This window comes from Strigops habroptila, chromosome 1 (genome assembly GCF_004027225.2).
Source record: "Strigops habroptila isolate Jane chromosome 1, bStrHab1.2.pri, whole genome shotgun sequence".
In the NCBI taxonomy this organism is placed as follows: domain Eukaryota; kingdom Metazoa; phylum Chordata; class Aves; order Psittaciformes; family Psittacidae; genus Strigops; species Strigops habroptila.
Window position 1 is genome coordinate 148271634 of NC_044277.2, and position 26620 is coordinate 148298253.

A 26620-nucleotide genomic window follows, 5' to 3' on the forward strand; every position below is an offset into this window, starting at 1 on the left:
CCTGAGGCAGTGGGTTTCTAAGCCTTGATCAACTGGAAAAGCGGGAAGCATTTCTTTTTTAGGGACAGAAAAAAAAAAAAGAACACAGAGAGGTCATTTAAGGAATGCAAACTCGACCCAGATACCGAGCATAAAAAAGCCCAACGTTGACAAATTAGGAGGCAGCAGGCAGAAAATATCACGACTAATGTTGTTAGTAGACCCAAAATAGCACAGGAATGAATTTCCACTGAACATAAAAATCTAGGGATGATATAGTCTGTAACCAGCTTTAGCAATCAGTGACCTTTAAGTAGTCACCACTGATAGCTGTTTGGTATTGCTAAGACATAATGATTCCTCCAAAAGTAATGTGATGTCTTCGATATGGGAGGGATTAAAACTAATGTCAATCTTTTCCACTAGAGGCAGATCTTTTGGAGAATAAATATCCATTTTCCATTTTTTACTTAATAGTGTAAATTCTGAAAGTGTCACAAGCACAACATATCCACAGGTATTTTATCAATGTACCTAATGAGAGGCTAGGCCACAGCAAAACAAGCTGCTTTTCTTGTTACACCAATGCCCTTCAGCTTTGACCTTGGATGACGTAGTAGCATCATAAGGATTTCTGTGTGCCCATTTAGCTCTTTCTTGACCTACTGGGTTGATAGAGGGTGTGGAGTCCATTAGTACCATCAAGATACTATGCGTAAAATGCACATCTTAATTATCATAAAATTAATATATCTTTTACTTAGAAGAGGAGCAATATATACATATTTCAATGAAAGATATTTCTATTGGTATACTGAAGCACTACTAAAAGCCAAAATACCTACAGATAAGGACTGAGGCAATAGAACAGAATCTGTAATGGAGAGAAAAACAAGCCAGGATATCTTTTTGAAACATGCTATAATCCAGTTCTTCACTAGCTGCAGAAATTGCTGTGTGATGCTCTTTGCGTTGCATTACTCCTGACTGATGCACAGAGGTCCATTTTGGCCACAGAAATCTGAATGTCAGAGATGAATTTCTAAAACCTAAAAGCGAAGAAAGAAATAATAATAAAAAAGTCTTACTACGTCAAAATACTTTAAAACTTCTGAGTCTTCTCAAATTCTTTCTCACAATACTTCTGTTGTCAGTGAAACCAGGAAAGTAGCCGTATATGTAAGGTGTTTATTATTCAGCTGGTCTTACACAGGCATCTGCTCAGAATCTTCTGTACTGATTTCAAGATGAAAATACAGTTCTTTGCATCTTAGTCAGACGAGCTCAAAAACTGCTGTACAGTTAGGAAAGCACAAACCAGATTCTAGCTTGCTTTGCTTTTCATTGAGGGGATTGTTTAATTAAATCCCAGCCAAAAAGAGTCTACAAGCTGCAGGCAAGTTTTAATCACTGGTGATGACAAGCCAGGGAAAAAAAATAAAATCACACTCAGTTCTTACATACCACGCTGAGTTTTTTCAGGATTTGCAAATTATCAATGTCCTCTTGTTGCAGATCCTTCCCTCTTCTCTGCAGCACTCCTGTCACAAAAGATGCTCAAATTATTGCTATATAAATAGGGACACTTACACTGTTTCAGCATTCTTAGGGTAGATATTTGATACGAAGAGGATAAGCAGATCATGTTCTCTGGACAACGTGCTGCTGGCTGTTGATTACATCTCCACTCATCTTCAAGAAAATGCGAGCTTAACTAGCTGTAGCAGAGGCTACCTCATTGTCTGGAAGTGAAATAATAAGCATCTTGGATACAGAAAACAGAGATTGCATCATTCCATATTAACTTTATTGAGGTGCTTGAAGAGATTAAAGGCTTTTTCTTAAATTTTAATCTTATTCATTAATAAGGAAAGGGCTGTTTGTCATACATCAAGAATACCCAAAGTTCAAAGTAAACACTGTGCATAAATCCTTCCCTTTGTAGAGAAATAATATGTCCCATATACATTAGGCTTTTGCTTATTTTATTGCTGATGGTCAGCGAGATCTTCTGAGGCATCACTAGCAGAATCACAGTATCACAGACAGGTTTGGGTTGGAAGGGACCTTAAAGCTCATCCAGTTCCAACCCCCTCCCACAGGCAGGGACACCTTCCACTAGAGCAGGTTGCTCCAAGCCCCATCCAACCTGACCTTGAACACAAGAGCTCATTAGCTCTGTCCTTTAGCTAATTAAGATGTCATATCTTCTTTCTCAACAGGAGCAAAGTCTTGCTGTTACTTCCTCTAAGCTAAAACCCCCCTGCTGTTTAACTCCTCATAGGTACAAGATAAATGATTGCCCTGAATAACTCTTCAAAGCCTCAGGCATTAGAAGGCAAAGATTCTGACCTTATGGCTGCTTCTGCCTCTCTTAAAAATTGACCAGACACATTTAAGACTTGCAGGTCACTGTGCCTCAGGGTCCAGCTCTATTTCATCCTCAGGCATACATCACACAGCATTCTTGAGTACCTGTAAATTAGGGTAGACATACATCAGATATTTCAGGCATTCTGCGTGCCTTAGATGCAGAAAAATCACAATATTATTTTCCTTTCTCAGTAACAGCAGGAGTCTGCTTAAGAACAAAGAATTAACAAATCCCATCTGCTAAGGACAGTTACCTCCCTCATCTGACCCTTATTGCCCACTATTGCTGCTCCTCCGTGGTGCCCATCAATGAATGTGTGCTCCTGTACCTCTGCCCAGAAGGGTAAGAAGGGCATTTGCAATCACTGGTGCTCAAGGATAATGACTCCAGATTAATAGCCAGGAGATTAATGTGGAATAAAGCTAGAACTCATTCAAACTTAATTCCCTTTGCTTCTGAAGCTTTCTCAAAAAAACTTCTGATGCGTTCATCGGAACAGCTTCTTCCTTCCCTCCTACTCAGTGCCTTTTCTAAACAGCATACCACAGCAGGTGCCAGGGTTTCTGCTAGTGACTGGAAAGTTATAAGCCATAAGATTCCTATGGCTTGCCCTTGCGTCTTCTTGCCTTCCAGTCTCTTGTATGCTTGGTCTTTCACATTAAGGTTGTGTTGAATCTTATCCTCTGTTTTCTTTTCCACAATAACGCTAAGAATGGTCTTTAAGGGTACATGCAATTGCCTGATTTCTGCCAACCAGGCTACCAGCTCAACCGGCCTGCTGAAGTTATTGGGATTTCATTATACACTCCAGATTTAATTCTTTACAAGCCTCCCACAGTTTCTTAATTACATCTTGTTCTCCAAGTATCATTATTCCTTAACTGGCCCCAAATTAAAGGCAGTTAAAAAAAACCCACCACAACACAACTGCATTCTTTTTTCACTTGTGGTTGTCTAACAACCATATGAAACAAAAGATGCCTTATAATAGCCTTGTGTATTTGGTGCTCGGAACTGAAAATTATCTGCAAAGATAACAACAGTCAACCCTGCTGTGTTCCTGGTCTTAATTTAATAGAATAATGGCAATGCAAGCCTGGTAAGGACCTCCTGGGATCACATAGTCCTTTTTCCTCTCTGAAGGATAGGGCTATTATACCTAGACCATGTCTAATAATTTGTCTAGCTTGATCTTAAAACCCTTCCACAAACACTCCTCCTCTGTGTAGCATATTTAGGCACTGCACCACAGATAATACCTAATACTACACCCCAAAATATCTCCAATGTAAATTCACTAAGTTCATCACAGACTATTTTGCAAGGGTCTTTGAGAACAAGTTACCAACTTCCCCTTTAACAGGTCTTTGAATACTGTTACATCTTACCTCTAGTCTCTTTCTGTACCAAAGCAAGCCATTTCCTTCAATCTCTTCTCAGAAGCCATGGACTTTTGTTTTCTGGCTGTTTTCTTTATCTCCTATCTTTTTGATTTCCCTCCTCTGGATTCCTCCCAGTTTGGCAATGCTTCAGGAAGTGCAGTGCCCAAAAACGTTCAGTGCCAATGTTGGCATCCCAGGGCTGAGCAGGGAAGGATAATTACCTTGCATATGTTACCTACAACACTTCTGTCAGCCCTGCACCGCATGTGATTTGCTTAGTTTTGTAACAGCATCATATTATGACAATTTCATTCATCATGCCTCCATTAGAGCAATCACATCTCTTCATTCCCTAGTTTAGAATTTATTTTTTAATTTCCCTTTCCTAAGGCTAAGTGTTTGTATTTGAGTACCTATGTTTTCTTGGTTCGTTTTTGGGCCTGTAGTCCTGTTTCTCAGTATGATTCTGAATTTTGATCCTGTATCTCAAAGAGCTTGTAATCCCTCCTAGCCTCAATGTTCTTTGAAAATGTCTGTTTCATGATTCAAGTTGTTAATGAAAGTCCTGAGTAGAAACATGATTTCTGCAGAGCCCTGTTTTTAATGCTTTTCCAGTTTAACATCAAACCATGTGAGTGTGTGTTCACCGTATCATGACTCTGTGTAGGTATCTGTTTCTTTAGTTTACTTTAGAGCATGTTAAGTGGGACCCTGTCAAAAGCCTTACTAGAGTCAATATGTATCCACTGTGTCTCCTTTATCCATGAGAATAATTATCCTGTCAAGAAGGAAACAAGGTTAGTTTGACATGATTTATTCTCAACAAATCTACTCTGGCTGTTTTTATTAACTTATTATTCTCTAGGTACCTTCTAAATTGATTCTTTAATAATTTAGTCTTGCGTATCTTTCAAGGTAACACAGATATACTTGTTATCTCCCTGAACCTTTCTTTTCCTCTTTTGAAGGATGGGTTCTGTCGGTTTTCTTCTAGTTCCTAGAGAACCTTCTCCTCTTTTGTTACCAATGAGCGTTAATGGTTCAGATATTGTTTCAGTTTCTTAGATATTGCAGGGTAAATTCCACCAGGCCACTCTAATATACGTAACACATTAAATATTTTCTAACCTCTTCTTTCCCTACTCAGACTCGGGCACCTATGTTCTTGTAAACAAGCTAATTGCTTTAGGCATTTGCTCTCAATTTATGTATTACCTGAAGGAAAGATCACAGAATCATAGAATGGTTAGGGTTGGAAGGCACCTGAGATGTCACTGAATATCTTGGCTTTTTCATCATGATCCATTATTTGCAATCTTCCCCTATTAAGAAATGGGACTGACTTTTACTTTGCCTTTTTCTGCTCTTTTAGTGCTCATGCAGTCTTTTCACACTAATTTATTTTTATCACCCTCAATAGTAGTAAGTCATTGCGTAGTTTGTCTTTCTAGGCTCAACCACACACTTTTGATCACTTTTTTCCACTCAGCTTTATCCAGATGTCCTTGTTCCTAATTTGTAAATAAATCCTTTTTAATATTCAAGACTTTAAAGAGCTTCTGCTGCAGCTATTCCTTTTTCTTACACTGATTCCTTTCTCCTTCGTAGCACAATAATTTGCTGTTGCGTCTTAAATACAGCTTCCTTCAGTAATTGCATTTCTTTATCCTTAAATTATCTTTCCAAGAGAATCCTCTTAAAGATTCCCTGAGTTTCTCAACATCTATTTTACTGAAGCCCATTATCTCTATTTTGCTTCTCTCATGCTGTCCTTTTCTTAAAATAGCAAGCTATGATCAATTGCTTTGCAACCATTTCCTTTCTCTTAGTCCTTGGAATCTATCATTTTTACAGAAGTTGGCCCAGTGTGTTAAGAAACCCCGTGTCTGAAATCTGGTGTAGCTTCTGGTCAAACAAAAGACATGAAAAAGCAAAGCATGTCCTGCTTAAGTCTGTATACAACGATACTTGTACTACTTGATAAGGGTCAGCATTACTCCAGAAATCTGCAAAGGTGATCTGCTTAATTCTGATGTGATGCGGCAATTGAGATGCAACACACATGCAGAGAAGGATTGTTAGTCTGTTTTGTTACTTCAGGAAACCTAAACCAGTCAATGCAGTTACCCCAGCAGAGTTTATATCTTTCTAAGGTGTTAGCAATCACCACTCACAGTATTCAAGCATACAAATTTCTGTACTCTGACTTCTACTTAGCATCTTCAGAAGTGCAGAGGGATATTCATATTCAGCCTTATGGTGAACTGCATCCAGTCCAACAGTAATGGAGGGACTACACAACAACTAAGTCAATCCTCAATTCTGTGACCAAAATGCTCTTCAAAGCTAGAGTATCTGAGGGAAAAGGGGGAGCACATGTACATAAATTCCTTACCTGTTCAGGTTAGGAGAAATCTAAATATGGCACTGTTAGTAGGTTCTTTTATGTCAGACTGACAGATTTTAAACTGCTTTCAGGAGGGCACCACTTTTATATTTCACCTGTCTTCTCATTCTTGTTAAACCTGGAAGTTTAATACTGGATGACAGAAATATTTGTACAGTTAAACAGCAGGAGAGAGCTACGGAGGTAAACACACATGTCAGGAGACTGTCTGAATGGGGAGTTCACTTCAGACAGAAATCTCCCTTTAAGCCATACAATGAAAAGCTGCCTAGATCCATCCTTTTCTAACTTTCTCTTATCTGTCAGCCCAGTGATCTGGCTCGTCATTCCCCCGGCAGAACTCTAAGCAGGTTTAGATGCCTGCTCTCCATCCCCACGTAAACACCGCATGTGCAGAACTATTAATGACAATTAGACTTTAAAAGCCTGCTGTAGGATATCTCACCAGAAGCTCAGTGAGTATTACAACCATCTCACTTGCCAATATACCTCCCTCAGCAGGAATTTTATGAAAGAAGTAAAACAACTATGCTCTCTTAATCACTGGCTAGTAGAAGCTGTTAATGAATAAGGAGGAGCTCTTTCACATCTGCTGAGACCATCGTATTTCCCAGAGGCACAGGAATATAAGACTTTTGGTTTACCGGCTCACAACCACCACATTAGAGCTTTTTGGTTTTTAAAAAAAAAGATGCTTATGGAGGTATTTCTGAAAAGCCTCACTGCATTTAGGAAGGCTGCTCCAAACCCCTCCTCCTTGAACAGTTAACCCCCCTTTTTTTTGTTTTTACACTGAATTGCATCATGAGCCACCTATAACCATTTTGTTCAGTTGCAAGCACGGTCCTTAATCATTCTGTCTCCTCCCTAGAACAGATACAGATCTGTATTCATATCTCTTGCCTACTTTTTGAGCGTGACTGACCAGCTTTACTGCAGGCAGAGTTGTTATGACCTTGGACTGTGGTCCATACACCCCTTCTCCCTACTGAAAACTACCAATCCCACATTCATGGCTGCCTATTTCTATCACTTCAGCCTTCTACTACAACATTCTAATCACTCTTTGCAAAATTGACTGTTTTTTTCTGTATTTTCTCTACATGGTTTATAGAAATGTCCGTTAGGATCAGTCCCAAATCCACTCTTTTATTACCTAACCATCAACTCTGTTACCTTTCCTCTAGCCCCGCATCCCTTTGACAGCAGCACTGTTGCCTCCCTTTCTGCTAGATCCTTGTTTAGTGCTAGAAGAGAAAATGGCTTGCTGCAGAGCACAAAGGATGCAGCACAGACAAAGCACAGCTGAAGAGGAAAGGACCAGAGAGAGAGAGAAAGCAAAAGTCAGTATGAAAGACTTCATTTATATATAAATGATTCTGGATTTGCAGCAGGTATAAACTGCCCCGTTTCCACTGACCTGCTGTCCTAATAAATGCCAGCTGAGAAATTGCCATACCTGTTTTTCCACAGGTAAATACTGAAGAAAGCATTTTACAGCGTTGTTCTCCATTACATATCACACTAGCAGGGTCCATTCCTGAAGCTCTTGCTTCTCTCAGTTTTTCTGCTGAATCTCATAGATCTATATTTAGAAATGAAATCATATTAATGCCAGCTGCTACACTGGTTTCCCAGAATTTACAAGGCGCTTTACCATGGGTGCTGAAGTCACATACTCATCATCCTGTCTCCACAGAACAAAACATGGATGGGGCTGTTTGTTGCACATATTTGGGGCCATTGTGCACAAAAATAAATGAGCACTATTATACTGCAATAAGAATGAACACAGCTGATAGAGGAACCATTAAACATGCCATGGTTAGAGCTCTGGAGATTCCTGATTGTTGCTCACCACACTCATTCTGCAAGCCAGTCGCACTGCAACATGATGCAGCTCTCATGGGGTGTAGTGTGAAGGACAGCTGTGTGCTAGGGTTGACTCTGCGATAGACAGTGCTCTTTCCCTCCTTGTTAGGATAATTTACTATGCATACTGGGAATTAAACAGTAAAATACATGGGAAAGCACAGCATCATGAATGGTTTGTGCATGTGGCTTGTGGCAGGGGATTGGAACCACATGATCTTTAAGGTCCCTTCCAACCCAAACCATTCTATGGTTTATTGCATGGATTCAGATTATTTACTCCTGGCCCAAAAACGTAGCAGGTAATTTATTTTACTATCTAAAAAATTGGCACTAGTCCCATCGGGAGTACAATATTAGACACTGCAGGATGTACAAGGGATTAGAGAGAAGAAAAGGCCAGAAGAAGTAAAACAGAGGGGTTTATGAATGCCTTCTGCGTAAAGAATGAGTAGCCCAATTGTTACACAACAGTTCTCATGATTTCATGAAGAAACTGGTAATCAAGTAGGAATCAGACCTCAGTGAAACATTCACTGGATTTCACCTACATTATGAGAAGGAAAAGGTCAGCTTTTGGCTGGATCAGCTCGTTGCAGGGCTGCATGTTTGCCAGTGCTGCAGAAGGCAGCATTGTTACAGGAGTGCATAGCTGGAGCAGGAATAAAAGATGAGGGCTCATTACTTTTGGTAGCCTTTAGACGTATTTGGGATGAAAGCAACCATGAAATCATGATTTCAGTAGGCGAGGCCTCCTGCTCTGTGCTGCTACATGAAAGGTGTGAATTTATGCTGGCTTCAAAGTATGTCTGAGGTTGTCACCTCACTCAGCCCAACCTTCTCCTCCTCCTTCATCCATGATTCCCATTCAGGCTGTGGGAGCTCTGTATGCATCACGTGTAAAAGAGTAAAGGAAAAATCACCCACTGAAAACAGCCTAGAAGTCTTTTGAACTATATCCTGCCTGCTAAGAACAAAAGAAAGGCTTGTATGCTTGAGGCTAAACATACTACATTGCAACGAGGGTGAAGAATAGTGACCATGAAATGCCCCAGAAAGAGGTGTTTAACAGGGTGTTAAACACAGCAGTGTGCAGATAGCCAGACTGTGCAATAATGCAAAAGGCAAGGGGTGCAAACCCACAACTCACCACTACAAAGGGAAGAAAAAGAACCTGCTCATGCCAGGTGGCAGGAAGCACCTTCACTCCTCATCTATAGGCCTTGAGCAGGTTGGTATGATCTTGTTTTTGTCATAGAATGACAGAATGGTTTGGGTTGGAAGGGACCTTAAAGCTCATCCAGCTCCTCTGGACTTGCTTGAGCAGCTCCCCATCCCTCTTGTGTTGTTGCCCCAGAGCTGGACGCAGGGGATGTAATCATCTGCACTGAGGCAGCTGGTTTTCACTGAGGGAGGGAAACCATTCAAGATGAAAATGCATTCTTTGCATAGCAAAATGTCTACACAGAGACAAGAGGTTTTTTTTAAGAGAGTCTGTGTTTACCCTTTCAGATTAAAGAGGGTATTATAAATTGTGTAATTTTTGAGCGGATGGTTATTTTCACTTCCAAAGCAAATACAAAGTACCTCTTGTGAGACAAAGTGCTTGGAATTTCTGCTTTGTCATGAGCTCAATTTCTAGAAATAAATAAAGTATTGCCTAAAATTTATATGCTGCCACAAGGTGACGGCCATGTCCCATTTATTCACATGTATATTGCTACAAACAACCGTAAACTGAAGCCAATGCTGGGACAGGCATCACCTCTATTTAATCTTACACACTGAAAAAAAGATCAATAAGTCTGCACAGTGTCTGCACAGATCTTGAATTAATAGTTTATGGTCTGGCTGACTTACAAGCAAAAAGTGATGGCATAGTCAGGAGTAAATATTTAATGGGATAATGAGGTCTCCTGAGCCTGTACTTTTACACAATTTCGTGATGTGTTTGGCTGGATTGCAGACTTTTTGCAGGCTGTTTCTACACAAGGGTGTTCCAGTGTGAAATATGAATTCCTGAAGGCTACAATGTCGATAGCATAGAATAGTATCATAGACTGGTTTGGGTTGGAAGGGACCTTAAAGCTCATCCAGTCCCAACCCCCTGCCACGGGCAGGGACACCTTCCACTAGAGCAGGTTGCTCCAAGCCCCTGTGTCCAACCTGGCCTTGAACACTGCCAGGGATGGGGCAGCCACAGCTTCTCTGGGCACCCTGTGCCAGCGCCTCAGCACCCTCACAGGGAAGAATCTACCATTTATTTGTGAATAAACTTTTATCTGTGAATAGAAAAGATTTATCTTTGACTATTACTGTACAGTACCCCTTCCCCTGGAGCTCTTCTCCTAGCTGTCGATGGAGAGAGACATCCATAAAACGATGGGTTACATCGATGCTGACACGGTGCCCCGGCATTCGGATCCCCCGGGCTGGATCCCAGACACAAACGCTTGACCCACCCGGGACACGATCCCCCCTCAACCCCCAGCCGGCACCGGCATGGAAGGGGGCATTTTTACTTGTTTCGGCTTTTGGGATGGGCGCCGACACCGCAGCCCGAGGGCGGGACGCGGGGAGGATGCCACCCCCTGGCCCCCCCGCTTCTCCCCGGAGAGCTGCGTCCCCTCGCCGGCTGAGACAGCAGCCGAGGGCCGTCCCCGCTTCTTCCCCCTCCTCAGGGCGGGCGTTGGGGCCGCGGCCGCCGCCTCCCTCCCACCCGCCGGGGCTGGCCGGGGGTCGGCGCGCAGGGCCCAGGGGCTGCCGGCGGATGAGCGCGGCCCGGCGGAGGCTGCGGATGACCCGGGCGAAGGAGCTGGTGGCATACTGCCTGCTCCTGGGGCTGTCCTTCCCCCTCCTGCTGCTGCTGCCGCTCCTCTGAGATGCGCCGGGCGACGGCTCGGCCCCGCCGCGGGGGGACGGGCGGGAGGAGCCGGCGGGAGCCCCGCTCCGCTGCCCGGCGTGCGGCCGGCGGCGGCAGCAGCCCCAACGCCTGACGCCGCGGCGGGGGACGATGAGGAGCTCGGGCGGGCTTTGCGGCGGTGCCACCCAGCCTGCGCGGGCGGGCGGGCTGCCTCTCGCCGCGGGGGGGTCCGGCCGCGGCCCCGGCCGCGCTCTGCCCCTGCGGGCGTGATGCTTTCGCCGCCGCGATCGCCGCTCCACATCCACGGGTAATGGGCCAGCGGCCGCGGGCACTGCCACCGCAGCCCCCTCAGCGCGGGACCGGCGCTCCGGGACCCTGACCCAGCCCCAGCGCCCGCCGGGCGGCGGCTGTAGCCGGGGCAGCTGCCGGCCAGGGCGCTCGCGTTGCTGCACATCCGCCGCTCTGCGGGGCGGAGTGTGTCCCCGCCGGCTTGCCGTGCGGGGAGGCGGGCCGGGGGCCGGCTGAGATGGGAGAGAGCATGTCCAAGAGGCTGAAGCTGCAGCTGGGCGGCGAAGCGGAGATGGAGGAGCGGGCTTTCGCTAACCCCTACCCCGATTACCAGCCCCACGGAGCCGCGGCAGCCCCCAGCGCGGCGGACTCCCAGCGGGACAGGGCGCTGCTCCCGGCGGAGGACGAGTCCCTCCCCTTCGGCGCCGATGGGAAGGTGAGTCCCGGGCGGGCGCGTAGGCAAGCGCCGCGTCCCGGGCCCTGCCTCACCCGCGGGGCGCTTCCTCCCCGTTGGGGCTGCTCCGGCGGGGCCCCGGGCCCGGCCGCGGCCTTTGGCGGCGCGGTGTGGCGCCCGCGGCCTGCCGAGGCCGGTGCGGAGCGCTGAGCCGCCACCGCGGCGTGGCAGCGGCCCCGAGGACTCCGGAGGGGAGAGGCGGGCGGGGTGAGCCGAGGGGAGGAGCGGGGGGAGCTCAGCCCGGCCGCACGGCTCGGGGTCGGTGGAAGCGGCTGCTATAAGCTGTTTATTTCCCCCCATGAATGCGAGTGAAGTCGGTGCCGCGATTATCACGGTGGTTCTGCCACACCTCGTGCGAGTTGCCCGTGTATTTCACCAAAGAAAGCACATAGGGAAGGGAGGAGAGACGAGTTGCCCCTTAGGTGACAGCCGCACTCAGGCTGTAGGTGATGCTGGACCGTTCTCTTGAAGGCATGCTTTTACTGGCATACACACGTTTATAGGTTCAGGTACACCATGGCAGGCATCTGGCAATCAGTTTGGGCCAGCAGATGGTCTGTCTTGGTGGTGCTGGTCGCATGAGGTTCGCAGTCTTCCTGCTGCACTTACTTAGCTCCTCAGTGCCTTGCACAGAGCTGGTTGGGAAGCTCTTGTGTGTTTTAAGCTTTAAGCATAGAAGCTACTCTGCTTATTACTACACAGGCTGGCTTAAGCTGCAGAAGGAATACCAGAATATGGACCTTCTGTCATTGTAGCCCTAGAGCAGCCTCATCGTTCAGTAGTGTGCTGCTTTGTCATCTTCTGGGTGAAACACACTGCGTGGTGACATTGGTAGAAGCACAAACATGCTGAGTGGGAAGCAGAGTTTCACTCAACTTTATGCTGGGGTGGATAAAGGAGAGCCTTTAACCTCAGCTCTGTATTTTTCTGTTTGTGGTAATAAGAAATTACGTTGACTTACTGATAGGGTGGGATGAGGATGGTGATACCCAGCAATGAGAGTAGGATTCTTCCTGAATATCATAAGAATGAGCAGGGCAGCATCAGCTCACCATAAGTCCAAGGCAGTGAAATGTTTCAGTAAGTTCTTGCAGCTGAGATTTATGCAGCCAAGCAGAGCACGCAAAAGAAAATGCTTTGGGGGATTGCTGTCCTACTGCTGCAGGTAATTGCAGCTGTCAAAAGCGGAACTTGGCACTTGAAAGGGTTTAAAAAGCAAGGGTGGGTTTGGAAGTGAAATCTCCTTTGTTTTTACAAAATCCCTGGTAGTATACTCAGTGCTGGTAAACAAATCTATTTTTTATTAATTTTTGTGAAAGAGAACTGTGATTTCTTTGTTCTTTTGTATCTGGTTCAGTGTATTAAAAACATCCAAATACCAAGAGTTGACATAGGAAGGCAGAGAGGAGATGACAGAACAGCTGTAGTTATTTACTGTTGTTAAATTGATAAAAAACATACCAATAACTTTTTTCTAAGGCCTTCTGTAGGCCTGTCTTATGTACCTGCTTTGGATCCCACACTCCATGCCCATTTCTGTAAAGAGAAAATAAGCTTTCGTTTACTGCTGATGTCAGTTGACTATGGCTTTCCAAAGTGAGAACTGATAACGAAGGAAGGTGAACTTCCTAAATTAATTTTTTTTTGAGAGAATTCTAGCTGTATTTCAAAACAGTTTAATTCTGATTTGCTTCATCTTTAATTCCTGAATTAATCCAAATTCAGAGACATTGTTCTGCGGCAGAGCTGAAGTAGGTTAGTGAAGAATTCCTAGCCCTATATTCACATTAGGAATCTCGGTTCTGCTCTGCTCTAGATGAGTGTGCTATTTTACAGTGGGCACAAATGTTTCTTCCCAGCATCAGTGGTGGGTGGTATTCCTTGTTACCATGTGGCAGTTGGCAGCTATTTGTGCAGCTTTGTTCACAAAACATCTTTGACCACCTCACTAGCTGTGTGTTTGATAAAAGGTGGTGTTCAGGCTCTCTTACGTTCAGAAGTATGAAGCTCTTCTGGAAAAAGTCATCTTCTGTATCGCATTAAAGTGATGTAACTACAGCACCTTTCAGTGGTCTTTGAATTTTTCAACTCTGCATTTCATAGAAGACAGCAGATGCGAGTGTACATTTTCTTTCATTTCTGCATCTGCAAAATCTGAGAAACTGTTCTGCATATTTCTGGGTTAGAACATAGCTATGTGTATATTTATGTGTATTTGTATTCTTGGCATGTTTATATGTTGTTAATCCTGGTACTCGCCTCGCTTTTATGAGCCTTTGTGATGAGTATTTTGGGGTCCTGTTGTTTGTGGTTTTTGGTTTGAAATTTGGTGCTCGTTTTGGGTTTTTTGGTTGTTCTTTTTTTGCATTTAGCAGCCTTCCGTCCCATCAGAGAAACATCTTTGCCTGCCTAAAGCTCCAGTGAAGACAGAAGAAATTTACACAGGTTAGGAAGTCTGTTCTGTAAACCACTGTACACAATAGCATAAGTTTCCTAAAGGTGAGAACAGCTATCAGAAGCCCTCAATGCACTGCATGATTTCTTCCTCCCTCCCATCTGCTGCTTTGTGGAGCAGTGAGCACTGAGTCACATAATGACAGCTAGAGGTGTGTGGGGCTCTGCCGTTGTCATGTAAGGCAATGCATTATTAATCCCTCCATTTGATTTCGTAAGCTGCCACGATTGCCATCTAAAATTCGTCTGGCTGATAAAAGGACAAGAAGCTCTTCAAGTCATTGTCTGAAATGGGAGACAACTGGGACAGAGTGCTGCATATGGAAGCATCTTTGTGTGCATAAGGTACCCTTCAGAAAGCTAGAAAGTACAGGATCAGGAGAAGAGAAAACAAAATTTGAGGCCTTCTTAAAAATATTCACAGTAAACACTGCAGTTATCTCCGTGGGCTCTGATCATGTAGTTGAAATTCACTTTTTCTTAGCTACATTTCTTCACCATGAAAGTATCATGGACTTGAATTGCTTCTGTAACTTGTGTGAGCAAGCTGGAGATAATAATTCATCAGAGAGCACTATTTCTATATTAATAAGAAATGATTTGAAATGTAAGCATTTGTTTAAAAAATTATGAATCTTTCAATTAAATACATATTCTGTGGCCCATTTCCCTTTGATGTGGATCCCATAGTGATACCTTAGCCTGAAAAAGAATATCTATAGATGTTATCTCAAAGTGGTCCAAAAGTTTTCAAAATGGAAATGGTCAGGGAGGCAGAGGAATGATTAGGCAGCTACACACTCAGAACAAAGCATATTCCTTAGTTCATGGGAAAATAGGTCTTTCTGTTTAGTTTAATTTTTAATTCACCATAATTGTTTACCGGGGAAAGTATTAATATTTGAAAAACAGCAAAATTGGATTCAAACTTCATGGATAGGCCACTAGGATGTCCAGACAAAAACTTCTTTTTTAGAGAAATTCTTTCTTGATAATTTTTTTCTGATGTGCCATAATGCTTTAGGAATATTAATAAAAGGTGGTGTGTTCTGACAAATATGTACAATGTACTTAAATTAGGCTTCACAGGGGGTTCCTTGCAGGGAACCTGTTTTAAAGCTAATGATGCATACCAGCAAAGATTATCACTTAATGAGAATAGAGAATACTAAGATTATTCTTCGGGTGATTTAGTGGTGTTTAGATTCCTGGGGCTTTCTCAATCTCCTGTTGGTTCTGATAATTCCTTTATGTGGCTTTTCAGTCTCTTCCTCCTCCTTTAAAATATATTAAAAAAAAAAATCTGAAGTTTTTTGTCATTGCCTCACTCTTCATTTCTCTTCCTGTGGTATTTTTTATATTTTAGTTAGGGGCATTTTAGTTGTCTCACTGAGAGCAGGAAGTTCTCCTTCTTCTGGGAGTGATCCTGCAACCACTTAAATGAGTGGGAATCACATCACTCATTGCACTGGAGGTGAAATTAAGCCTCTAGAGCCAGTAAATATTTCTTCCCACGTTTTTTCTGGAGATGTGGGATGGGGTAGCTATGTTTCTTGAGACTGCCACTTTTTTTACCATTTCTTGGCACCCCATCTCAGGTGCATGCTGTCTTAGTAGAGGATTCAAGTTCTGCACATCACATTTCTGCTGAAGGAAGGTTTGTTCTGCTTTTTGCGAGTCTCAGTCAAAACTGAGTCTGAAAATCAGTTTATTGTGCTTCATTGTCCATTACTAACTCCTGTTGGTTAGTGTACACAGCCTTAGAGGAAGAAGTGCTGCTGCTTCTCCACAGCACACATTAGCATCAAATGCCACTTAGGACTTTTCTCATGCTTTTATACTGAAAGCCTCTTCTGTTACTCGGGACAACACTTTAACCACATGGTTAAGCCTCTTTGGTTTTGGTCAACCAGTTCTGAATGAGGATACTTTTAAAAATCAAATCCTAAATTCTGATTAAATTGTCTCACGTCCATCCACTCTGCACCGGTTTCTAGTTTTGTCTTGCAGACCTGTGTGTTAATGAGTTGTTACTATGGCTAATTGCCTGGGCAAGTGCAATAACAGGTACTTATTTTTTGATGAAAACAGATAGTATTTGGGGTCTAACCACAAGACACTGATATGCTGTCAGGTTCAGTATCTGGAATATATCTGCTGTCTGTGCATCAAAATAATTTGGTAGTATTGGTAAAGGTTTTAGCTTTTTGTACAAATTGTGGACCACCTGAAAACATTCCAGCTAGGGCACAGACCTCTGTGTGGTGGGTGACTTTAAATTGTCTCACAACAGACTTCTGTTTTCTTAGTTTTCAAGAGCTATCGTGATGATGTTAGGCTACTTGGAGGAGTGGTGATTTTCAGTATTGCTCTTTTTACTTTATGAGCCTCCATTTCCCAAAACATAAGATAATGTTCCTCAGTGTTTGCTAATCATGTTTGGTTTTGTTACCAATATTCTGAAACGTTTTGATGACTCCTTATGATGATCTAAATCTTTAAGATTTGGGGGGTTTGCAACATAATCATCAATGAGACAAATAGCTTCTTTTACACACAAATGCATTAGAGGTGCAGTCTCATTATTTCTTACATGCTTTAAACAATTCTTTCTGGAACTTGAATGGATTGCCTTTTAACGCTGTTTTTCACACCCTCATCTCCTCTGAGGTAGGATGATGCCTGCATTTAAAGCCTGTTCCTAAACTGGCATGTAAAGCAGTGTCGCAGTTTGCCTATAGCTATTGATTTCTTCCTTTTTCTTTCCCTCCCTTCCCCCTTATTTTCTTTTCTTCTTTATTTTTTCTTTTTTCCCCACTATCACTATATGCCAGATCACTGAAAAACAGAGCAATGTGTTTGTTCTACAGACAACAGTGTTTCGAATCATTTATTAAGCATGTGGTTTTGCAGAAGTGGCATTCGTTTCTGGAAGGACCTATCTGAGTAGTAGCAGAGAGCTGTGTTTAACTGTTTTAGAGGCTGGGTGGTGAAGTTTCTTAGCATCTGGTATTTTCAGAGATGAAAAAAAAAGCTGCTCTTGGAGCTATAACTGCTATTTGATTTAGATAAAACCAAAGTAAAATGTGTTTTCTGTACAAAAAGGTAGGTCACTTCCCAGATGTCCTTGCTAATTTCTGCATGTGGTATACTACTGCCATCCTTCTGGTCTGCTGTTGCAGGAGCTCTGTGGAGGTGAGCATGAGACCTCATCCTGCTTCAGTAAATCCATGCTCCAGTGCATGAGTGTGAAACCTGGCTCCCTTACAGTCAGTGGCAAAGCTCCCAATGATTTCAGTACATCCAGGATGTCTTGTTTCAGTAGAACTGTGAGTTGTCCCCCACCCCATTCTCCCTTACCAGTGTCTGTCATGTCCCTTGTGCAAGTTTGGCTTTTGAATGAGTCCTTTGCTGCAGTGCCAACTTGAGCTGCATTTTCTTCTCTGTGAAATGCACTTTGGCTGAAAGAAAACTCAGCATCATGTTATGTCTCCTATTTGAACCGAGATGAAATAAAAGTGGTTTTTTTATTGTTCAGTACGTAGCACTGTGGGTATATGCCATCTTCTTGCTGCTTCTGCAGAATCAGTCGCTTCCTTCTTCATTCTCGTTTTGCACATAGCATCAGTCCCTCAAAAGCTGATGAAGTAAAATAGGGTGATAGCAAGATGTTGTTTTGGGAGCTGATGGTGGCAAGAAAGACTGGTACGTTGGCAGCTTGTGAAGAAGCTGAGCTCAGGTCTCCATTGTCCTACCATGAGTCTGCACAAGTTACTTGGCATAGATGTGTCATGATGCAAATAAATGCTGAGAGATGCTTTTGAAAAACACATCAGTATCTAAATGTCTTTCACAAAGGCAAATGAGATAACTCACCATATGTCTGTCAAGCCAAAGTATTATTTCTAACCACAAAAAGAGTGCCATGAGGTCTCACAGTTGCATTGTCAGACTTACGTAAGCGCTGTGATAACTGTCCCAATGTGCATGCAAGAGTTTAAGTTACAGCCTTCTCTTACCTACCATAGATCATGATATAAAACACACACAGAGCAGCTGCTCATTGCTTCATCTGCTCTTGGTGCCGGTTTGTTTTAAAGCTACGGCTGTAAAGCTGAGTATGGCTGTAACGAAGAGGCAGGTCACTAAGAATTGATATGTTATTATAATAGCAACTGCAAGTGAAATGTGTGTTTAATGAGGAGATTTTTATTTGCAGCATGGTGTATTTTTTTGTAACCTGTGTGTGCAGTTTTAGTGCTGGGTTTACACAAGAAGATGTAAGTTCTTTTTGAAACCCTACGAATCAAAGAACACAGCTAGGGGAAACAGGTATTGTTGACAAGAACAGCATAGTTTGGACACCATGTCATTAGTGCCAGAGGTGGGTGATGTTACATATATGCTTACATTCCTTACATTTTTGTTGGCTTTAAAAGGCTTTGGATCGGGAGGTAGCTTTACATGCCGCCTCACTGCAATGGAAAAAGTGATATGGTTCAAATAAATCACAAAACAATTCGCAAAACCAACATGTTTGTGTTTTTCTGCATGACTTTTATTTCATGCTGATAATGAGCCTTTCCTATTACCGTAATAAATATGGTGCAGAGTTCAGTTGGGTATAGTGGGGAATGAGCTCTCATGTTTTGTGTTTTGCCAATGTAAAACTTGAGCAGTGCTTGGGATGATGGTGGTTGTGCTTCCTGCAGCAGCAGAGAAGTAATGCAGCAGTTGAATTCCTGGAAAGAGCCTTCTTTAGTTAAAGATACTACTCTTCAGCTCCTGTTATCACCCAGTCTGCTGTGAACCAGGAGTAAATGTGATGAAAGATATCAGAGGTCAGACTTTCTGGTTTTTGTTTGTCCCTACAGGAATAACAGGAGTAACCTGCAGAAAAGGCTGAATGCCAGCTGGAACCATCCTCATGAAATGAATATGCTTCTCAAGAAAATCAATCTGTGCTCAACATGAATTAGCATGCTTTATGCTCAGCTGTAAAGCTGCCATAAGATTCCTTTAAGGAGGTTTATAAATCTCCCAAAGCCACCTTTCAACATTCATTTCTTTATGTAATTAATTTATTCTAGTACATGTAAGCATCTGTTACAAGCTTATAGTGGAATCTTATCAAACGAACAGCGACAGTGCTCAGTTGTTAAGCTTCAGAGCAACAGAGCATTGGTGAAGTAGCTGGGAAGAACTGTTGGCTCTCATAACCTATTCACACTGGCATAAGCTTGGGAGTAGCTTTGGGCTGATAAGTAATAATAATAATATTGTAAAATCCTTTTATCTGTGCTTTTCCAAGCTCTAAATCAAGACAGGTATGTTACAATTCCCATTTTAGAGAGAAGGATATGCCAACCTGAGCTAAATTGTTTGTATGGGACAGAGGTTTCAAAGCAGAACCAGGAGTCCTGATGTCCTATCCTAGCTCTCCCCTCCTGCCTCTTAACTAATTTTATTTGGTGAAAAGTACCCTGATTTGGTAACAGCAAGTGTATTGTCAGAACAAAAAGGTAACCAGCCTGCTTGTGATGAGCAGTAGGTGAATAAACTGGGAGTCTGCAACCTTAGTTCACTCTTGTCCGCTGTGCCTGGACCCGTGTGGATATCCTCATGCTGTTTTACCATATGCCCTAGCGTTGGCATAGCTGTCTTTTGAAGGAGAGGAGCCTTTGGGAAAGGTTTTGCTTTTTGTTGAGACTTCACTGAACTAGTTAAAAGAGTGGGGGGATGTTGTGTGTGTCTGATACCATAAAAAGATGCTTAACGCCATATTAAGGGCAAAGAGTAACAGACATCAGATGCTTACTGTGTTTGGTTGCTATTTCTAGAGTTACTGGAGAAGGTTAAGGGAGCTCTAGCTTCTTCCTAGAGTGGTATGTGTGTCACATGAGATAATGGCACAATTTCCTTCTCCCTTCCTATCCTGCTATCATAAAATGGATTTGAACCATTGACTCTGAAAACTTATGGTGTGTCAGAGGACTTGTGTAATTCCTGTTATCTTTCTGATTTCAGAATCTGTTGAGTGGATGTTTGAACTCACTGGGTTTTATTTGAAGTTCCGCTCTGAACAAGAGTACAAAGCATGGTATTTTGAGGAATAAGTTGCATGGTGGCATCCAGGAGCCATCATTTATCTGAACCCTTCCCTTTTGGGATGTATTATAATCAAACAAAAACTTACTTTCCTAATGAGCTAATTTCTTCTTCTCCAGTGAAAAAAAGAATCATAAACATAGATGTGTTTAACACCAAACTAGGCCTTCACTGATCTGCTTTGTTCCAGCTGCTATCTGGGAGCAGGTTGGGGAAGCAAGAGGTGGAAGATCAAGCACTGTTAAGAAAACAGTAACTTAGTGTGAGCTGACAAGTAGCCCACTTGTGTAATGCCATTTTTCTAACGATTAACTGTGTTGTGGCTCTTGGTTTGGAAGGTGGGGAAGCTCTGCTGGCTTCCATGTTCCTAGAGTGTTTCTCTTCTGGCTGTTCCTGAATAACTAATATATGGGTGGCAAGTGATGTATGCCTGGGGCTTTTTATAGATGATGGAAAACACATTCAGGAAGTATTTTTGGGTGGCACAAGATCTGTGTACGTCACTATTTTGTTAGAAGCTTTTCCTGTAGCCCAGGAAGGGAAGAGATTTTTTGTTTCTTCATCTCTAGCTCTGTAGTAGATAGATTGTGCTATGAGTAAACCTAGCCCTTAAACTCTGTTTAAATACATAAAATAGTTATTAATAAATGTGTTAATAGGAAAAGCTGATTAATAAGTGATTCTGTTTAATAAAATACAAAAAAACCACAAACATTTTTGACTGTTGGTCCTGATGCTCCCACTCAAATCAGAATCGTCCTGAGAAGGGACTTCATGAATACTCTCTCCTGTGGAAGTTAATAGGGCAATAAATTCTAGTTAATGGACTGTTTCCACATTCCATAGGCTTAAAGGAGTAATCAGTAATGTATCTTCCCATACAGTGTGCTTAATAAGAGAGAAATTTTGGCAAGAGAAAGTGTCCCCTGTTATATTTCGTATATAGCATCTCTGTAAGCTTTTCTTTGTCAGAAGTAAAAGCAAGCAAGGTATAAGATCAAACATCTGTTTCTTCACCTTCATGCATGAGCTGAAGCTGCCGAGCTGCTTTTAACTCGTCCTCTTTGTGTCTAGCTCTTTGAGGTATTTTTTTGTACATCACTGCATTTAACAACCTCATCTCATGACAAAGCATGTCAATCCTAATACTATTTTGGAGAGAGGAGAGAAGAAGAAGCAGGAGGAAGCGCATTTAGGTGACCTGCCCTGTGTGTGGTGATTGCAAACATCAAAAAAAGTCTTGGATTTAAGAAGAAAATGTGAATACATCATGGGTGATGTGATTGAGCACATCATTAAACTTGACTTGATGTCAGCTTGGCTTGACTTTGGCTTGACTGTCTCAAGTATGAGCATTTATTTTCCCTATAGCTTTTTCCTGCTCCGTAGTGCCACAGAGGATGTGCAGGGACCTTGTGATGAGAGCAAGCACCTGTAACACAGGGCTTGTAGGTTCACCGTGCTGTGTTCATCCATAACGTTGTCTCGGTACCAGGACCCTGAATGGAGCACTGGCCCTTGGAGTGGCAGCAGATGGTTGTCTTCTGTTGGCTTCTATTCACCTTTTACTCAGCTCAGAGAAGCTTTGCTTATTGTGTTAAGAGCCTGAGATAAGAGGCAGTGTGCAATTCATACTGTCACAGTGTCCATAGCTGCTCTTCATGTGACTTTAAAGCATCCCCAGATGATTTTTGTCTAATGTAGATACTAGTAACTTACTTAAATACATAATCAGAACACATTACATGGGGCACACTTAAGATGAACCACCTTGACCCTGCTGATGGCTGTATATAGTGTTTATTCCCTAGTTATTTTCTGTTTGTTTGTTTTTTGGGTTTGGTTTTTTTCCAGACAAGAAGGTGGAGCAGACAGTTTGTATTCTTGGATTCTTTCATTTTCTGACTCACTCTCCTGTCTCCTGTTTTCAGGTCAATGCTCGGTTCTCAAAACGGATCCAGGCAAAAATCAAGGACCTTCTGCAACAAATGGAGGAAGGGCTAAAGACAGCAGATCCACATGACTGCTCTGCCTATACTGGCTGGACTGGTGAGAAAGCTTGAGTTTCAATGAAGTGTGTTTGTTAAATGATGTAATTGGGTTTATTCACAGGAAGAGGTTCTCATATTCTCACAGGGGTGGCAGAAAGACTCTGATAGAGGCATTTGTGTGAGTTGGTTTCTTTTAACTCTGAATTCTAGGTCGCTGCTGTCTGGAATGACTTCAGCAGATAAAGTTACAGAGAAATAATTGGCTTTTGTGTACGGAGATCTTTGTCTTGCTAAAGGAGTGGATTTTCTAAGGCTGCTCTTTCTTTCGGCTTGCCTCTCGTTTCTTTCAAGTTTTCTTAAAATAAGTTATTTTCACCTTTTTCTCTTCAACTTAGCAGTTGCTAATGGTAACAACATGTTCTAATCATGGGGGGGGAGGTGTTCTGTTCTGTTAAAATCTGAAATACGGATAGTTTGGCTCTGCTTGTTCTGTCTGTACAAAAATGGTAAAACGAATGTGTGAGGAGGGGGAGTATGGAGGCGGGCTTGCGAGATTGTGAAGTTCATGAAGATAAACAGGCGTGTGCAAGTGCTGGTTATTGCTAGGCACCATCGTTCATTTAGCATTGAATCACTGATGCAGTCCAAATGTGAATGAGCCCTTTGGATCCTTCAGGCAGAGCCTGCAGTTGACAAGCCTGGTGCAGCCACTGCTCTTCAAGCTGCCAACACGCTTTTCCATCTAGGCCTCTTAAGTGCCACTTTGCTATTACAATGGCACATTCTATTCCTGCTCTGTCTAGCTCACTCTTGAGGCATACTTGCACTTTTAGCACAGCATGTTTGAAATGTGCCCTGAGGAGATCTGTTCTTTTATCGTGGTGTCGTGAGAGGGAGCAGCTTGGGAAAACTCTGCAGGCTTTGACCATGCTGAGGCTTAATTCTGGCAATGAACGAGTACCATCTCTTTGCTTTCTTCTTGATGTTTCCGTGCAGGTGGTGCTGTGGGTGGACGGGTGAGGAAGTTTTAGACAACAACTCACACTTTAAAGGTAGATGTGTTTCAAGGTCTGAAAGTGTGTGGCTGCTAAGTGAGTGTAGATGATCCCCAGTGGTGGGCTTTCTCGCACTGATGTTACAGAACGGCTCCTGGGGAGCTGTGTTCTGACACTGACTGACAACTGAAGTTACGGTTGATAAACCAGAATATGCTGAAAATGAGTCATAAGCTAAAAGTAACACAGCCATCATTAGCCGAAACAAGAATATAGATGAACAAGTAACTCAGTCTGATGACAGTGGGATTTTTCCACTCTGTAGAAGGATCACCAATTGGATCTGTTGCAAGTTGTAAACTTCTTTCAAGGCTCCTGCGGAAATAACTGTGAATAGAAATATTTAAATGATCTGGCTTTTAAAATACTTAGTGCAAATACTTCCTCCGAACTTGCTCCTTGCAGCATTTTGCTAGTGTGCAAATCAGAAGGTAAAAGCAATGCTGAAAACAATTGCCCTTCTTTTTATGTACCAGGTCTAGACAATCTTATTGGCAGTGCAGTCCTGAGCATTGGCTTGTACTTTGTGAAACATCTTTAAAATCTTGGAGCACATACTGTTGGCACGTAACAATTGTAAGACTCGGGTTAGAGTCCATCTTATACAAGTACTCTTTGTATGTGCCAGACATCTTGGAGGAGTAAGGGTGTTGCACAAAGAAGGATTGGATAAACTGGGCCTTGTGGCTATATTTCTGGTCATCCTTTGGTCAAGCCCAGACATCTACACATTAGTTGCAACATAAAAAAGGGTTACAGAAATCCCAGTAAATAGCCCACAAGCTCCCATACCACTATGTTGTGCTCTGCAGTTCTCCTCTTGGACCCATCTAGAAAGGCCTGTTTAAATCCAGTCCAAAGAACATCTGAGGATGTATCAGCACTATTCTTCTGTGCTATTCTTCTTGTGCTCCTCAGATGGCCTCTCTGTGGAGCTAAGTGGGCCTTATATCTGCACAGCTTTAACTGTGGCTCAGGAGAGTGCTCTCCCCGTTCAGAAACGAGTTTGAGGCGCAGTATGGTCTGGAGGTAAAGTTTTTCCCTCTGCACATGTATGCTTGCAGTTGGCCAATATGCATCCATTTAAATGAAGAAATAGACTTTCTTCAGTCTATATTGTTGCTATTTTTAAGATTTGTTTTTGTTTTAATGCAAAACTATGTAATGAGTATAGTGGAGTGAAGCTTAGTATTAACTTTCTGGCATTCTCTGAGGACTTTCACAAACCAGCTTAGCTTGTAGAAGCTCACAATCATGTTGTGAAATACATTTATAAAGAACTTGGCAAGTTGAATCCAAAAGCTCATCAAAAGATCTTTTTACAAATCAAATGGAAGATAAGTCACTTCTTGCATGTAATAGATGAGTATTGTACAGTCTCTGTACTTGGTCGTACACATGCTTGTTAGCCCAAATTTTTGACTCTTCAGTGATCTCTTCACCAAGCATTGGTGCCTGTATCACGGATTTTTCTTCATTTCTCTGCAAATTGTGAGTCTACCATTGGGGTTTAGTCTGTTAATTCTTTAATTTTTGAAATTTTTAAATTTTTGTCACTATCCAAATTGAAATGTCATAAAACAGATGACCTGATGCCTTCCCATTGCCCAAGCAAGGGCCCTTGACTGACATGTTTTAGTTGCCCAAATACCTGTTTGCACTCAAGTTACTGTTTCAGAGGCACTAACGAGGGGAATATGATATACCTAAAAGGAGTAGTAGATGAAACTTTACTCTTCACGTGGTTGTTCCAGGTATTGCCCCTCTTATATCTTCAACTGTTCCGCGTGACGAAAAACCAGAGCCATTTGCAGCGATCTCTTGATTATGTGAAGAGAATCCTTCGCAATCTGAACGGCAGAAGAGTCACTTTCCTCTGTGGTGATGCTGGGCCATTGGCAGTGGGTGCAGTGGTTTATCACAAGCTGAAAATCGACAGTGAGTCTAAAGAATGTGTTGCCAGGTAAGTGGTTGATGTCAGAAAAAGCCATGCCCTTCACTTGCAGAGAGTGTTGGTTCAGTAGCATTAGCAAGTGGGCAGTTTTGGAGGACAGGATTAAAAATGGAGACGTCTTCTCCCCTGATACATTTTCAGTAGAAGAATACAAAACAGGCTTTATCTTTATTAAAGCTGGCTTACACTTGATTCATATTTAGTGGGTTATCTTGAGTCCTCTTATCGCTGTAAGGACAGGATGTCCTGGGCATATCTGTAGTGCCTGCACGTTTTGATTTTGTCACATTGAAGTGACATCTAACAAAAGCCGCACGCTTGTCATCGACAATATGTAGTGCTTGTGCAGTATGTGATGCTTTCTGTGAAGAGTGGGTCTTAATTGTAGATTCATTACCAAAACACTTAGCTGCAGGGATCTGGAAACATCCAGACAGGAACATGGTACATTAGATTGATATGTAACAAAGATTTAATAAAACCAAGAGGAGGTATTTGCTGAACTGTCAAAGACAAAGGCTTTAGTTAGGTTAGAGCATATGAAGGGTAGCCTGAAAAAATACCAGCTCCTTTTCAAAGTAATCTAAATGTAACAAACATCTTTAGAAATCCCATTTAGATCTAGAGCTTCCTTGGAGAACTGACTGTCCCTTTGCTGGCTTGGAGCTGATTGCTGTCCTGGTGAGGGCTGGAAGCACTGGAGCCTTGTGGTGTTTGCATTCAGCACCAGCAATCCACTTGCTAGCTGTCCAACAGCATACCTTAGCCTGCCAGAATGTGGGGACTAGCCTTATGTTCTTATCTCCATTCTGGTTTGTTTGGAAATATAATTGGTCTCTTTCTAATCTAGAATCCTAGAGTGATTAATCTCTGCTGCTGTTCCTGGATGAATTTTTGAAATGGGTGGTAGGTTTAGGTGGGTTTTTTTGCTTTTAGAACTGGCAGTAAACTTGGGCATGTCATTTTGGATGCAGCTGGGAAAGCAGTGTTGCTGTGAGGCATGAAGCGTGAATATAGCAAAATGAGATTAGCAATAAATCTTTTAGTCTTGCCTCTCCTTGAAAGTAATTTCTAGGAGGATTGAAAAGGAGATTAGTTTGATTATTTGTTCTTTTCTTCCTTTTTTTTTGTTTACAAATATATTCATGATACCAGCTGAGTGGTACATTATAAATGTCAAAATGTAATCTGTGCACTTCTAACATTTTATCTTGTAGCTGTCCAGGTGTATGATTTGAATAATAAAACTTACAATAGACAGTTTAAAAGAAAATAATTTAATTCTAAGTCCAAAGTGTAGTTCCAAGAGAGGAATGATAATATAAAAATCTTTATTTTGTGAGTGGCTTTGCCCTGGTGTTAAGCTGTGACAGCATAAACAAGCCATTGGGGTCAGTGGTTTTGCTCTGGCATGATGTTAATGCTAACATTTCTGATGA

At 42.5% G+C, this 26620-nt stretch overlaps 1 protein-coding gene and 1 long non-coding RNA gene across 2 annotated transcripts in view; one reads left to right on the top strand and one right to left on the bottom strand.

Moving 5' to 3' along the window:
• Positions 1–716: 716 nt before the first annotated feature.
• Positions 717–4504, bottom strand: LOC115609877. Its single transcript, XR_003992028.1, has 4 exons — positions 3742–4504; positions 2332–2454; positions 1570–1721; positions 717–1028 (listed from the first exon to the last, which is right to left on the bottom strand). It is a non-coding gene; the product is annotated as an uncharacterized LOC115609877 (long non-coding RNA).
• A 6110-nt stretch (positions 4505–10614) lies between these two features.
• Positions 10615–26620, top strand: part of LANCL2 (LanC like 2) — a 31410-nt gene continuing 15404 nt past the window's right edge. The window contains 3 exon segments of the mRNA XM_030491453.1: positions 10615–11601; positions 22113–22244; positions 24982–25190. Of these exon segments, the coding sequence (XP_030347313.1) occupies positions 11404–11601; positions 22113–22244; positions 24982–25190 (539 nt within the window). The 5' untranslated portion in view covers positions 10615–11403.